At 39.0% G+C, this 15,569-nt stretch overlaps 1 protein-coding gene across 2 annotated transcripts in view; it reads left to right on the plus strand.

Moving 5' to 3' along the window:
- The first annotated feature begins 2,143 nt into the window (after positions 1–2,143).
- The window catches only part of YEATS2 (YEATS domain containing 2), a 45,534-nt gene continuing 32,108 nt past the window's right edge, over positions 2,144–15,569 (plus strand). The window contains exons 1-12 of one of the 2 annotated variants that reach the window (XM_007424736.3): positions 2,144–2,280; positions 3,403–3,501; positions 3,983–4,096; positions 4,831–4,928; positions 5,016–5,108; positions 6,502–6,741; positions 8,404–8,516; positions 9,553–9,714; positions 10,127–10,238; positions 12,414–12,458; positions 14,761–14,938; positions 15,261–15,494. In XM_007424736.3, coding sequence (XP_007424798.2) covers positions 3,997–4,096; positions 4,831–4,928; positions 5,016–5,108; positions 6,502–6,741; positions 8,404–8,516; positions 9,553–9,714; positions 10,127–10,238; positions 12,414–12,458; positions 14,761–14,938; positions 15,261–15,494 — 1,375 coding nt within the window. In that variant the 5' untranslated portion in view covers positions 2,144–2,280; positions 3,403–3,501; positions 3,983–3,996. The remainder of the gene's footprint in view (positions 2,281–3,402; positions 3,502–3,982; positions 4,097–4,830; positions 4,929–5,015; positions 5,109–6,501; positions 6,742–8,403; positions 8,517–9,552; positions 9,715–10,126; positions 10,239–12,413; positions 12,459–14,760; positions 14,939–15,260; positions 15,495–15,569) is intronic. The other variant, XM_025164458.2, reaches the window with a different exon arrangement.

The following is a 15,569-nucleotide window of genomic DNA, read 5'->3' on the forward strand; positions in this document are numbered from 1 at the left end:
GTCTTCCTAACCTCTGAGCTCCCACAGCTCTGGCCAAACATTGCACAATACCAGCCAGCTGGTCAGCAAATAACCACCAACATCTCCACCAACTATCCTCTTCAACCCTTCTCCATGTACTGAAGCCATCTAACATCTAGCATCCAGCAGAAACATTTAGCCTTGATGCCATATTTAAAAAAAAAAAACAGTGTTATTAAGCTGTATAAATTTATCCCCATGGAAGTCCATTCCATTTAGTATGTCTTCTGTTTAAATTTCACTGAATAAGAATTGTGCAGAACAAAGTTGTGAAGAATTATACCTTAGCAATGCAATTACATACATACCTAGTCAAATATATTCCTAAATAAATGGTATAGGAACTCTTTAGCTTTAGCAACCAGCATATAGCTAATCAAGTAGAGATTACAGCTATGAAATCTTACATTCATTTATGTAGATAAATAGTTTTTAAATGAAATGCATATGTTTAAATTAAAAAATAATGCCTGGAAAAGTAAGGGAGTGGTCTGAGGAACAGTGTTTCACTGATAGTATTTTGACAACTAAACTTTTATAAATAGCACACATTTCCCCTTTGGCTTATACTTTTTAGATCAACTGGCAAAAATGATTAGAATAATCTAAACATCACATTATTAAACTCTTTATATTAATTTATTCTAATTTAATTCATGTGTTTCATTTATATACAGCAAGTGCATAAATTATGATAATCTGCATTTCTCTGCTTGCAGTTGACTTAAGTATAACATAGGAGCATCAGTAAAATTATGTGGGAATCAACTGATTTAGAGTGTATTCAATACAATTTCTGAATACTCATTGCCACAAAAGTTCATTCTGAATTCCTTTTTATACAACTCAGTATGATCTCAAATTGGTGAGCAAAACTTTTTCAAAGTGGACAAGGAGGGAAGGAATTAGAGATGTTGATATCAAAGCTTCCAAAGCTGAACTTTCATTTTCCAACTCTTACAATATTCACATTTTTAAAACAATGAAATAGCCATCTCTAATTTAATTATCAAAGCAAAGAAGAAAACTTTGATTAGCAACTGCCCTTTCTTAAAGCGCTAAATTAGCAGATGGGGATTCTCAATGTAAAATTTTATTAGTTTCAGCTTAGATTCCAAGCTGATTCTTCTCCATCAGGAACAGTCAACAAACATTTTGAAGTCACCATAACTCTTTTCACAGGACTATTTAATACTTGTTTCTCTCATCAGTAATTTTCTTCTGTAATGCAATATTGTCTTTAGAAAAAGTTTGTGTACATATAGAAAAGATGTTAGCAAACAAGAGATTTCCCCTTCCTGCTGTTCTTTGATTTTCCAAATGTGCACCCTAACAGAAAAAAGGTCCCAGGAATTTTTAGATGATGTATCTTATCTGGAAAACGATGGCCAACCAAGGCAACAATGTACCGTGTGTAAATCATGGCTTGCCGTCGCCATCTCTTCCTATGTATCTGCTGTTGGGAAGCTTCAGATTTTGTGTTTCTGGCATGTCAGAAACTTGGGGAGCAGTAACTCTCCCACATCTCCGCTCATTATGTTACCACCTTAATAGTTGCCTGCAGCATTCCCAGCAACTTAGAAAGATTACAATTAATAATCACAATAACAGCAACAGTGCCAACAAAAAGCAAAATTATAAGTGTAGTGACACAAACTTTTACAGGAGATTTTAAAGTTTCCTAAACAAAAAGTCTAGAAAGCAGGAGACTGTGAATTCTAGTCCCGCCTTAAGGCAAGAGAGCCGGCTGGATGACTTTGGGTCAGTCACTCTCTCAGCCCAACTCACCTCACAAGGTGGTTGTTGTGGTGAAAATAGGAGGAGGAAGAAGTATTAGGTATGTTCACCGCCTTGAGTTATTTATAAAAATAATAAAGGCGGGATTAAAAAAATCTTTTAAAAAAACCGAAGCAAAAGCTTTCAGCTCAGAGAGCGTCATACATCAGTCTCCTCGGCCCGGGAGCCGCTGCCCCAGGCCAAGTAGTTCAGGACGAAGCGGATGCTGTAGGTGAAGAGCCCTCTCGGACTTGGCCATGAAAAACCCCAGCCCATCCACCGCCGCCTCTTTCAGGCATCGGCTTCTCCCAACGCCCGCCCCTTCTCCGCTCTCCGCCTGCGCAGCCGCGCCCCTCCATCGCCCTGAGAGAGGACGGAGCTGATGGCGGCTGCGCGCTGCAGGTGGTGGCCTCGCTGAGCGTTGGGTTGGTTAATGCTAAGGGATTGCCAGTGGCGGCCTTCCGGGGGGTTTTTAGCAAGCCGGTGAGTTGTGCAATTGCAGCCGGAGCCCCGCTTTATGCCTACCGGGCTGAGAAGGGGCAGGGCGTGCGTGAGTTTGGCGAGCGCCCCCTCTGGATCGGGCTCGACTCTGGCAAAAGGCTGGGGGCTCTTGCAAGAAGCCGGAGGCAGCTGCCTCCGAAAGAGCCGGCTAAGTTTGCTCAGTGTGGAACTTCGCTAGGGCTCCGGGGCTGGAAAAAAGCCAAGTACCCCCTTCGCGCCTATCTTGCGCCCAGATCCTAACCATGTTTACTTGGAAGGAGAAACACTGAGTTTTGGTGAACTCTGTTTTGAGCGTGCTTTAAATCTGCAGCCTTGCAGACTAACCCTAACTACGTTGCCTTGAAAGTTCACGTTGAATTTAGTAGGACTTACTTTTAAACACACGTGTAGCCCAGGCCAACGTAGAGTTATATTTACCTGTTTCCATTCATTTTAAGCATAACTTAATTGCACAGGATTGTGCTGTTATGAGCCCAGCTCTGCATTTACTGTTTAGACATACAATACATGGATACAAGTCCTATCTGGGTGCTTGGTTTTAAATGCAAGTCAGATTTATGATTTCTGATGGGGCTTGACCCAGATACCGTCTGACCCAGTTTTGTGTATTGATAGGCATGCTAATAACAAAATATACAAAACATTGGCAGTATGCTGTGTCTTAATGTTCACTTTCCTTCAGTCAAGCTTTTTCTGAGGATCCTCACAAGGTGGTACCTGGTTACCATTAAGGACTTCCATTGAGTGACAGTGGCAAATGAGGGCAGCTTCTCTGTAAATTAAGATGCCCCATTGATGCTGATGTTTATTAGATGCCCCTGTGTCTTTGAAGTTCCATGATAACCAACATATCTTAATAAAACTGTTGCTTGTGATAATGTGTCAGGATAATGTTTTCTGTATCCAGCCATGAAGACTATTGATAATAAAAGCTGAATTGTTATTGTCTAATCTCCATGATTGTGAGATTTTAATTTTTAAATGTGAAATTATAAATTATTCTCCAAAAAATGAGTGGATTATAATTGTGCAATAAATCATGCTGAAAGATTGAGCAGAAAGAAAAATCTCTTTTCACTGCCTAAAACAAATTTTATTTGACAGGACTAACTGGAAAAAGAAACTTGGTGAGGAATCTAAAAAGCCTTCAACTGAGGTGCAGAGACATTAAAAGGAAATCAGATTTTGATTTATACATCTGAGGTAAAATATTTTGGAAATTTTTGTTCATTTACAGTGGTATACTGGGTCTGTGTGATATGTTTGCAAGGCAATATGTTTTACACACCTACCACATATACATTCTCTTTTCAGTAGAAAAGAAAGAGGAAAACAAAGGTTTAGTTGTTGTAGAACAAAAACAGAGTTGGAGTTTTCATAACCATACACAGGTATTGTTACAACACAAAATGCTAATAAGTAGGAATCTTTTTCTCTTTTTTTAAAAAAAATTAAGAAAAGTTATATCCAGATAACTTTTCAGTGACCATAGCATGGAGCAATCTTTGGCTATAAAACACTGATTTATTTTCGAATTCTTTGTCTCTTGTTCAGACATACTGTTCTTTTGTTCTCAGTAAGAGAATTGGCTAATTCTGTAATGTAGCCTTAGAAATGGGAAATCTTTCAAGATGCTTCAGTATATTCCTTGCTATGTATTTGGGTTGTTTCTTTCTTTTTCTAGTGAAGAAGACAAATATGTCGGGTATCAAGAGGACTGTAGAGGAGATGGACCCAGATTATGAAGAGATCTCAGTTGCACCTACAAATAAACGTCATAAAGCATCAGAGCAATCTGGTAGAAATCTATTTAAAAACTGAGAAACAGCATATGATTAAAAACTAAGATTAAAAGTAATCTTAAGCATTGGACAATGTTTACATTTTTCTTTCACATCTACATAGATGCGTTTCATTATGTTTTTGTGTGATGTTGATCTTGGTTCAACTGATGGACCAAGGAACACATTATTAATTTCATTTTTAGTTGAAAAATAAAATTAAAAATTTAAGTATTTAAGACAATATGGGAACTCATCTAAGTATAATGTTTTGTGGAGTCCATATTGATTACTAAACCTTTGGCTGATACATCACACTAAGCATAGTATAAATTGTAAATCCAACACTTGTGATTTATAAGCCATCTTTTGTGGTTTATTACAATTCATAATTAAGTATAATGTGAGAATACAGCATTTTGTGTTTATATAGGTCTTAATTAAAGTTTCCTGATATAGGTGACGGGCAAGCCCTGCTGTTTCTAGATTTGCTTTCAGCAGTATTTAAATTTCAGAAATTTATCCATTACAATGGTTCCTTGAAATAGATGTATTATTTTTATATTATTTGTGTATACTCTGATGGACTTACACTTTTCTTTCATCTTAACCAGGTCAATCTGACATCACAGACAATTTTGGCTTATATGTGGAACGTTTTTTCAGGAATGCATAAGGGAATGTAGTGTTGCAAGCAGCCTTAAATATCTTGAACATAAACATCTGTATTGTATGAACTCTTTTTACATAGCTCGAGATGCTGCAGTACAGAAGATTGAAGCAATTATTAAAGAACAGTTTTCTGTAGAAATGAAAAATAAAGAACATGAGATTCAAGTGATCGATCAGGTATATAGATCTCATGTTCATTATAGACTGGGAAACAGAAGCAGGGATTTATGCAGCCATTTCTTAAAAGGATTTTCATTTTGACAGCGGCTGATTGAAGCAAGAAGAATGATGGATAAATTGCGTGCCTGCATTGTAGCGAACTACTATGCTTCTGCTGGTCTCTTTAAAGTTGGAGAGGTAAGCAGTGCTATATGTGAACAGTGGTAAAGTACCTTGCCTTAATCTAAATCAGGGTTCCCCAAAGTGGTCAAGATCATCTCCCAAGGTTTGATGGGACTGTCCATTATTGTTGTTGTTGTTATTTGTAGTACTATTGGTTAAAATAGTATTCATTAAATTATGTTCATATAATAAATGTTGGGGGGGTCAGTGAACAATCTGAAACTTCATGAAGGGGTTGATGAGCTAAAGAATTTGGGGACTCCTGATCTAAATGCTGACATTCACGTTTTTAAAAAATGCAGGTTGCAAAGAAGTACTACTGATAAATCAAGGGTGGGATTTATGTGTCCCTCCAGATTTTTTAAACTTCATGATGGATGTTATAGTACTGGAAGATTTGGAAGACTGCAGATCATGTATTAGTGTAGCATACTTGTAAACTTCCATTAAAGAAGTAGCACTAAACGTCAGTAGGACCAAATTTGAATTTTTTCAAAAAAATAAAGTAACTTGTTTTTAGTTTGAGAGATATCTTTTTAAAAATTGTGCTAATGAAACAACAAACTGTAAGAGTAATAAGACATAAGAACATTGAGAAGAAATAATTAAATAAGTAGAAGGGAGGAAGTTTATATAATGAACAAAACAACTGTAGAAAAATTGGCCGAAAATTGGAAGTTAAAAGTCCTTTTTCTTGTCTCTCTTGTCAAAAAATTTCAGATGTTGAGAAGTAACACCTATCAGCAATCTACTGCTGCAAATCAGAAGTAGGTTTATCCGGTTTCAAAGAGGGTAGAAAATAAGCTAGATGGCTATATGTCCTGTGACCACGCTGTTGTCAAGTTTTAGTATTCTGTGTTAGCCTCCAAAATATGAATGAGCTGCCTATTATAAGAGCAGCTCTGATGGTGCTGTAGTATTGCCTTCTGATTTATTTACTTTGCTATTCAGACAAAAGTCATAGCTCAGCGGTAGACATAGATGTTCCATGCACTTTGTCCTTGGTTTCCTGCCTGGAGTCTCCTTTTTAAGAGGCTCAAGTAGCATTTACTGTGAAAAGCCACAGTCAAAGATTCTGATTGCAACTGCCAGTTAGAACAGGACTGGACAGAAAGTAATTCTTGATCCCCAATGTCTGAAGGATTTCCAATAAATCAGCAACAATTTTAACTCCCAGTTTTTTTAATAAACAGCCGCTCTTCCTCCAGTCCTACCTGCCTTTCAGAATAACCAGTAGTGGAATTCTCTGTAAGATCTATACGCATGTCTTGCACACCACGTTGCAGGTGGCTGATCTTAGGGGATTAGTTTAAAAAAAAAAAAAAGTCAGCAAGCCTGGCATCTGCCATCCTCCTTTAGACTGGAAAAAAAAAAAGCCTGAGCAAGTATAAATGCTGTTCTATTTCAGGGAATGAAGACTTGTGATTCTATGGTTTTTAACCATCCAACCATCAAGAAATTTTTAGAATCTCCATCCCGATCATCCTCTCCCGCTAATCAGGGCTCAGAAACCCTGTCAGTCAACCATTCAGAGAGTGAATCATCTCAGCATGCAGAATACCTGTTGGGAAAAGACAATGGTGGTCTGGATGTGGAAGAGAGAGTGCCAAATAAACTTGACTTGAATCTGCACAAGAATGCTGGACAGGTGATATGAAACCAGTGTGTTAAAATAATTGTAATCTTTTGTAATAGTATGGCAAATAGAATCCTGTTTCCCTTATTGGAAGCTCTACAAATAACACTGTAAAGAACAGAGCAACTTTGTATTTTCTACCTGTTTTCTGTTGGCATAGTCATATGTACATGAGCCTTCCCCTAGTTGGTGCCCTCTCAGTATGTAGGACTTTAACTCCCGTAATTTCCAGCTAGTATGGCCAAAAGGAAATCTGGGATTTGTAGATATGGAGGTATCAAATTAAGGAATACTGATCTGCTGAAGAACTTTTAAAGTGTTGGTAGTTTTGGCTTACAGTTCATGGCATTACACAGCTGAATAACACCGTTTTATGCAGTTTTTAAGACCTCCCAAGCAGAAACAGATTGGAATTTTAAACTATGAGCATGGTCCATTTTCCTTAGAAGAGTGGAAGCCAGTTTTAATTTCCCAGTATTAACACTATTCCTTCATTTGATTATTAGATAAAGCATTCCCAGAAGACTGGCCTGAAATTGACCCTTCAGGCTCTTCAATAGTTTTGCATTTGATATTCCCTTAATAATGCAAGGCTAAAGTTTTTTCAAGTAGGATCATATAACATACTCCAGAGTTTCAAGAATTTGTCCTTGTTTCTCTAATCACCATCCTTTGCCTCTTCAACTCTGCTTGCATTCAAAGAAATAAAAGCTTTAACCTGGCTGAAGGTACATTTCTCACTAATTTTCCACTTTGCTCAGACTATTTTCTATCCAAAGACTGCAGCCAGGGGCATTTGTGCTCGTGATTAATATATTTTCCTTTCAAGCTCCCCAGTTGTACCTCTGGAGCAGGGTTTTTCAAACTGTATTCCACAAAAGCTTGATGAGGTTCCATGAGAAACTAAGGGCAAAAGAAAAGTTCTCTCAAATGCAGCCAGGGGCATTTGTCACTTTGCCTCTTGATCAGAGGTTCCAGGATTTTTTTTTTTTAATTAACAGATTTGGTGGCCTGAAAAAGTTTGAAAACCTCTGGAGTTCTCTCTTGTATATTCTTTTGATAGCATGTGCAGTTAACAGTGACCAAAGTTAGTATAAACCCAGTGAGAGATCTTACGAAGTGCATCATTGCCTTGTCATATAACATAAGGAATTTTCAAAGCATCTTTATTGCTTTAGATAAATACGTAGATAGAACGAATACGTCAACTGTATCCAGATTCATATATTTAAATATTATCAACTTACATTGTAACATGCTCAAAAGCAAACCTGGTTATTTTGTAAGAACTAGATGCCATTTTTTACATTTAGAGATTATGTTATTTCAGCAGCAGAAAAGTTTATTGTAGTTTATGGGTGAAACCCCTTTTTTCCTGTTCAGGCTCATTTTCTTTCAGGGGTATCGGTCAAGTGCCAGAAGTGAGAATGGCCAACTACGTCCCTCACACATACCGGCAACTTTTTCTTCCTCCTTCTCTGTCCTCTACAGTCTGCTAGGGGAGAAAGAGACAGCTCTGACACTTTCAGAGGATTTTGGAATTGATTCAAGAGCTATATAAAACTTAAGCTAATTGCCAAAGATTGCCCACCCCTATTTTAATGCTTGCAACCCTCATCAAAAATCTTTTTCCTTAAGCATCCTTATATGGATTTCTAAATATTTCATTTTTAGGGCATTTCTGGCATTTCAAGAGATTACAAAGGGCTGAGAAATTCTGGTTTCTCAAATGAAGAGCATTCACGATTATTTGTGAAGAAAACAATAGTTGTTGGTAACGTCTCCAAGTAAGTATCTGAAGTTTTTATCTTGTATGTTTTTATTTCTTTTTTCCTATCAAATCAAAATGTGGATTGAAATTAAAAGAGGGATCATCAAACTATGGAATTAGTGGAGTCATCAGTGCTAATATGGAATTAGTAAACAAACTGTGCTTTGCATTCTGTTGCAGTTGTATCTCAGCCATTAATATTAGACAATCCTGTTACTTCAGGGCAAGATCAACCCATATCATTATTTCTTCATAGTAGCTCAGAGGGCAGCTACTGGCTTGGATGATGTTGGTTGGAAGTGCTCTAACTTCTCCTCCAGCCCCCATATATACACCATTCTGACATTTCCCAGTGAATATTCGAGGAGGCATATACTGGGTCAAGTAACTGGTTGGAGATATATCATGTCTCACCATTGCCTCGTCTGACATTCCCAACAAGAACAGCCAGTGGAACAGTACAGATGAATAATGAAGCTTAGAGTTGCATTAGGCACCTTTCCCCTTCCAACCTGCATCAGAGAATTGGCTGCGTGATGCTGCTTGAAGGCGTAATAGACAGCTCTAACCAACACTTCCCGTCACTCAGAAAGAGATGGTGGTGGAGGAAGTTTGTTTGTTTTGCCACGACAATTACGTTTTTATACATCCTGTTTGCTAGTTGTCTGTCTAAAAAGGACACGCTTGCACATACAATATAATCTCCCTCCTTTTAATTTCTGATGTCATTCTTTATTTTCTCTCCTACTGGAAAGAAATCCCCATAACAGCTCCGAGACTAGCATGTTTTTGTTTTTTGTTTCTCTTGCAGGTGAGGAAAAGGGAGGGTATCACATTCTGTAATAGCAAGGATTCCCCTGAAGTGTCCCTTTCTTTCCATTACCGTTATTAAAGCAGCGACAAAACATTTTGTCAGTGAGGGGCTTCCTGAAGAGAGATTCTTCTCTATCACAGAGAGAACCATAACAGTCTTTCATTCCAGGATTTAGGATTGCTTATTTAGTTAGTGATGGAGTAGAATTAATTTTTGGTGCTTTCTTTCTGTCTGCCAGATACATTCCTCCTGATAAGAGAGAAGAGAATGACCAGTCCACTCATAAGTGGATGGTGTACGTAAGAGGTTCCCGACGAGAGCCAAGCATTGATCACTTTGTTAAGAAAGTCTGGTTCTTCCTTCATCCCAGCTATAAACCGAATGATCTTGTTGAAGTCAGGTAACAAAGATTTCACTGAAATCACCTGAATGATTTGTTTTCAAATGCTCAGTGCCTTTTCTGTAACTTCCTCATTTCTTGTATCTGTTGATAATGTTCTGGATAGCATTGCTCCTTAAAGTAGAAGGTGCACCAGTTAGTGGTACTCCTTGATCCGACATTACCAGTGGCACTGCATCCCCAAGTGGACTCAGTAGCTTAGAATACTCTTCTGTCAGCTCTCCTGGTTTCTCAGGTGCAGCATTTCCTGGATTTCATTTCATTTATTTCATCATTTTAAATTGGTATGACATTGTCGTTCCCCTCATTCCCAGACTCAAAAATTTCTAGGTGTTTCTTTCATTTTCTGTTCTTTATAATTGAACATTTTGTTAAAAGAAGTAACGGAAGCCTCCAATGTCCATATTTCTAGAGAGCCTCCTTTCCACTTGACAAGGCGGGGCTGGGGAGAGTTTCCAGTGCGGGTTCAGATTCACTTTAAGGATAGCCGAAACAAAAGGATTGACATCATACACCATCTGAAGGTAATACTGTAGTGTTCCATGACGTAATGCCTAGTTTTGTCTCACATCTTTTTTTGTATAATTTTTCTCAAGGAAATAGCCAGTCTGGTTTTGTGTTTTATATGGTAAAATGCACACAACAAACAACGTGTATGGGAGACATTTGAAATTTAACAGGATTCAGGTTTTTTTCCATGTTTAAATGTGTTTTTGGCTAAGAAGTTAGTTTACAGGTCAGCAGCACAGTACTTATAATTAAAAAAAACAAAGTACCACCAGGTGGCATCCATGGAACACCCAAAATTATTTAAATTACATTAATTTTTAAATTAATAAGCTTTAAAAACAACAAAAAATTGCTGAAATATTGGGAGAATTCAGGAATTTTTAATATATTCAGGTTTTTAAAACATCTGTGCCTGTGATGGTTGTCAATGCATAAATTAAAGCATAGCATAAGAATTGTTTCTATCAGATCCAGGAGTCTTCCCCCTCCCCAAATAAAAAGGGAATCATTCAGGGAAATCCTATTGTGACTGCCATGAATTATATACTGTCATCTTGCAATCATTTGAAGATAGGCTGTCTCAGTGGTTGTACTTACTATTTGGAATGTTCTCCTCCCTAATGCTCAGGTGGTGCCGACTATTTGTCAGGCTCCACTCAGCTGCCAAGGGAACCATTTCAAAAATAAATTTCCAAAGTTACAAAAGGTCAGTTAAGTAGGTTTATTGTAGAAAAGCTATGAGGCCATTACAAAAGAATTCCAGCAACTGCAGTGTAACAAACACAAGCCCTATTTATAGTGAAATCAGGGTTCAAATTCTTGTGCCTTTTCTCCCGTCCAAGTAATGCAGTGGGCTAAATGCACCTCTTGTTTGAGCAGGAGGCCCGTTCCCAGTCTGTCTCCTGTTTTAGTAATGGACAGGTCTGCTATCAGGCTGTTTATGCTCGACTCTAAGAACTAGCTTTCACCCACTGTGTTGCTTTGGCACCTGTTGAAGGCATATCTTGTAATCCAAGCCGTGAGACAACTGTAATTATTTTTCCTCTCATATCTATGTTAATAGGTATGCCTTGAATTTCCTGTTTTAACACTGTTGCTTTATTATGAGTTTTAGATTTGATTGTAAACTGCTTAAAATACTGTTAATGGTATATGAAAGCTTTTAACAAAACAGCATGCAAATATTTTGAGTACGTAAATTAATATCTCATCGACCAAACGTTGGGACAAATGAGCAAATATTAGGCCATTAATAAATACTTAGTGTCCCTTCTATTGAGAACAGCAGTCAGTGTATAGAAGATTTTAAAACGCGTACATATTTTCCTTGTAGTTTTGTAGTTAAACTATTTTACTTTTATCTAATGCCATTTTCTCTTGGTGAGCCTTTTGGGGGAGAAAACGTCCTTGCTTAAAAAGCATTTTGCGCTTCTTTTGCTCTCTTTGGAGACTTAAGATTTATTGCCATCCACAAAGCTGTTTACTAAATGTCACCATCTCTCTTGCTACCCTACCGCTTGAAATTATGGTGAAGGTCATTGTGCATATTAATCCTTCCTTCCTGTAGTGCTTGGAGTTATTCCTGGGGTTGTATCACCTGCAAATCAGAGGCATATAATGGAGATTCTGAACAGCTCTATGGGCTGCTGTGGAGTATTTCTCCATTAGTTGCCTCTCATTGTGACACTAATTCATTATGGGGTTTTTTAAATGCTTCATTTCATGTAGTTTGAATTCATCTTTTATGCTGCATTGTAAGATTCCATTATCCCAGTATAATTTGGAAAACATTGACTCAAGTCAGTATACAGTGCATCCTTTTTTTGCATAACCAGTGAAAACAGAACAAAGACAAAATACTTGGAAAGAACAAATACATAAATTCAAAGTGGATTAAAACTGGCCAATGTTTGAGGAATACTGAAATGCTGAGGACAGTCCAAGTCACACACTGATTGAGAGAAAGAGAGATAGAATATTTGATATCAGGATGCTGTTTGGTTTTTTTTTTAATGTGCTAGTTTTTTATTATTCCTGATAAATGTCTGTTTAAAAATAGTTAAAATAAAACAATGCAGCTTTTTTTCATAGTTTCAATTTGGTGAAGAAGCATCAAGGTTTATATGTATTAGAATGGTTTAACATGTTTGTGTCAAAAGCAGTTTTTTTTAATTTATTTTTTTATACAGTTGGATAGAACATACACTGGTCTACAGACACTAGGGGCTGAAACGGTATGTCTTTGTTTTTACTTTTTTTAACTTGTAAAATTGTTGATTGGAAAAATGAGAGACTTCCTTGATTTTTTAAAAGTATCCACAATAAAAATCTTTCAAGTAGCTATCATGCCAAAGTACAAAGTCTATTGAACTTGTGTATTATTAGTGATAGGAACTTGGATAGGTCACAGACAAATATGAATGGTGCCCCACATTGATAAATTATATACATTTTGCTGCTGCTGCTGCTGCTGCTGCTGCTGCTGCTGCTGCTGCTATTATTATTATTATTATTATTATTATTATTATTATTATTATTTTGACTTGTCCCCGCCCATCTCCCCACAATGGGGGACTCTGGGCGGCTTACAACAAACTAAAATCGGCAATACATAATTAAAAGATTATAAAACCAAAGTTACAAAGAGAAAGATAAAAAAGCTAAAAAATCCAAGAGGCCGATAGAGGCCACACCAGGCTGCTAAGGGGCCAGCCAACCCCATTTTTGATATCCCTCCCTCCCTCCCCGCCCCAGGCCAGATGGCAGAGCCAGGTCTTCAAATCCCTCTGAAAGGCCTGGAGTGAGGGGGCCTGTCTCACCCCCGGGGGCAAGATGTTCCAAAGGGCGGGGGCTACAGCAGAGAAGGCCCGCCTTCTGGACCCCACTAATCGAAGTTCTTTTACCGCGGGGATCCGGAGCATGCCTTCTCTGTGAGATCGGGTGGGACGGGTTGAAATCGTGGGGGCGAGGCGGTCCTTCAGGTAACCTGGTCCCATGCCATGTAGGGCTTTAAAGGTGATAACCAACACCTTGAATTGGACCCGGAAGCAGACCAGTACCCAATGCAGCTCACGGAGCAAAGGTGTTATATGAGTCCTTCGGGCCCCAAAAATTGCTTGCGGGGCCGCATTCTGGACCAGCTGAAGCTTCCGGATACTCTTCAAGGGTAGCCCCATGTAGAGCACATTGCAGTAGTCTATCTGGGAGATAACAAGGGCATGAGTGACTGTTCGCAGGGCATCCCGGTCCAGGAAAGGGCATAACTGGTGCACAACCCGAAGCTGTGCAAAAGCCCTCCTGGCCACAGCTGCCACCTGCTCTTTGAGCAGGAGCTGTGAGTCCAGGAGGTCCCCCAAATTACACACTGGGTCTGTCTGGGGCAGTGCTACCCCATCCAAGACCAACAATGACAGCGTCCCGGATACAGAGGAACCATTAACCCACAGCCACTCCGTCTTGCCAGGGTTCAGCTGGAGGCTGTTGTTCCCCATCCAGACCCTCACAGCCTCCAGGCACCGCAAGAGGGCAGTCACGGCATCACTTACCTCACCAGGGATGGAGATATATAGTTGAGTATCATCAGCATACTGATGATACCTCATCCCATGATGACGGATGATCTCGCCCAGCAGTTTCATATAGATGTTGAAAAGGAGCGGAGAGAGAACCGAACCCTGCGGCACCCCACAATGGAGGGACCAAGGACTTTATAAAGTTTTTGTAATCTGGATGAGCAATATATGGCCTCCATGTGTGATTGGACAGCAAATCCATTGTACTGGCCAGCATAGCCAGTGGTGACAATTGTTGAAAGCTGCACCATCTGGAGGGCCACATGTTGACTGTCCAGAATCTAAAAGCTTCAACAAATGGAAACTTGATAACCTGAACAAATATTGCAGAATACTGGTGGATTTTTTCCTGTGGGTAGAACATATAGGACACATCGCCCAGATCATTTGAAGATGGTTCTGAGAAACAAACCTGAAAATCTGAGAGAATGTGTACTTTCCCCCATAATCCTGAGTGTGCTGCATTTTCAGGTTCTCTTAACCCTTTGTGGTAGTCCAGACAAGAAGCACAACAATGAATACTAACTGCATCTTTATTGTAAGATTACATTAACAGAATCTTGCAAGTCTGAAAGTATTCCTCCCCTCCTTTTCTTTTAGTCTCTGGAAAACTAGGGAGGGTCCCTTCTGAAACACTTCCCATGCCCTCTCTGCTTCTGTGAACTTATGCATGACAGTTGTCTAATCTGCGGCTCTTCCTCCTGTCTCCCAGGGTCATTCTCACATACTATTACAGATTCACACCAGGGTTCAGCAGTAAGTCCCAACTCTCCAGGCATTTAACCCATCATTCAGCACTTGAATCGAATTCCCTGAAATATTGATGTATGCAGAGGGCCCAGAATCAAATGTCCTTAATACCAAAGTGTGTTATGAAGCTCTTTGAATCTATCTGACTAAAAAAAAAACAACTATAATAAAATTGTCCGTTGTGTGATAGTAGTTTTCCTTCTCTTTTGAAAAGGTTGTGGATGTTGAGTTGCATCGGCATTCTCTTAAAGAAGAATACCAGTCATCAGATTCTGATCTTTCTGATGCCCCCAACTCATTGCATTTGCCATTAAATATGCCAGCACCTGTGAAAGCATCTTCACCAATTAAACAAGTGCATGAACCCATCACAGATGCGTCTCTTGAAAAAGGTAAAGGTGTGTTTACGTGTGCCCTTCTGTCTGAGCTGGGATTATACTTGTGCTTACTTAAACACAGCTAGAGATCTTTTTCTCTCAGGGAAAATTTGTCCAGTTATAAGCAGTTTCAGTGGTAATGAAAGGATAGAATTCAGTTCGATTCTTGTCCTTCTAAGTAGGAAAACTGTTGTTATTTTGGAATGAATGAACTATTTTGAGTGTCCAAGAGGCTTTCAACAGAATGAAGTTTTTTTCCCACATTTAAATTGATATATTTATCAAGAAAACTTTGCACTCCTCTCTTCTTCTGTCCCCCTTTACATTTCCATACCAGGGCTCAGTGCTGAAGCTGAAAGGCATACAGCCTTCTATTCCCTGCCATCGTCTTTAGAGCGGACACCCACAAAGCTCACAAGTCAGAAGACCGCTTTTGGCTCCCACGGCAACTCAGCTTTTCAGCCAATTGCAGCCAGTTGCAAAATGGTGCCTCAGGGTCAAATCCCAAGCCCTGCTGAATCTCCAGGCAAGTCTTTCCAGCCCATCACCATGAGCTGCAAGATTGTATCAGGTATGGATTATTTGGGGGATACTTTAACACGATAAGACTGTGGAAAGCATTTGAAATGTTTGCATGCGTTACTCT

Source organism: Python bivittatus, unplaced genomic scaffold, assembly GCF_059951505.1.
Source record: "Python bivittatus isolate LINGU-HERP-01145 unplaced genomic scaffold, Pbiv_v1 ctg000980_np1212, whole genome shotgun sequence".
Lineage (NCBI taxonomy): Eukaryota > Metazoa > Chordata > Lepidosauria > Squamata > Pythonidae > Python > Python bivittatus.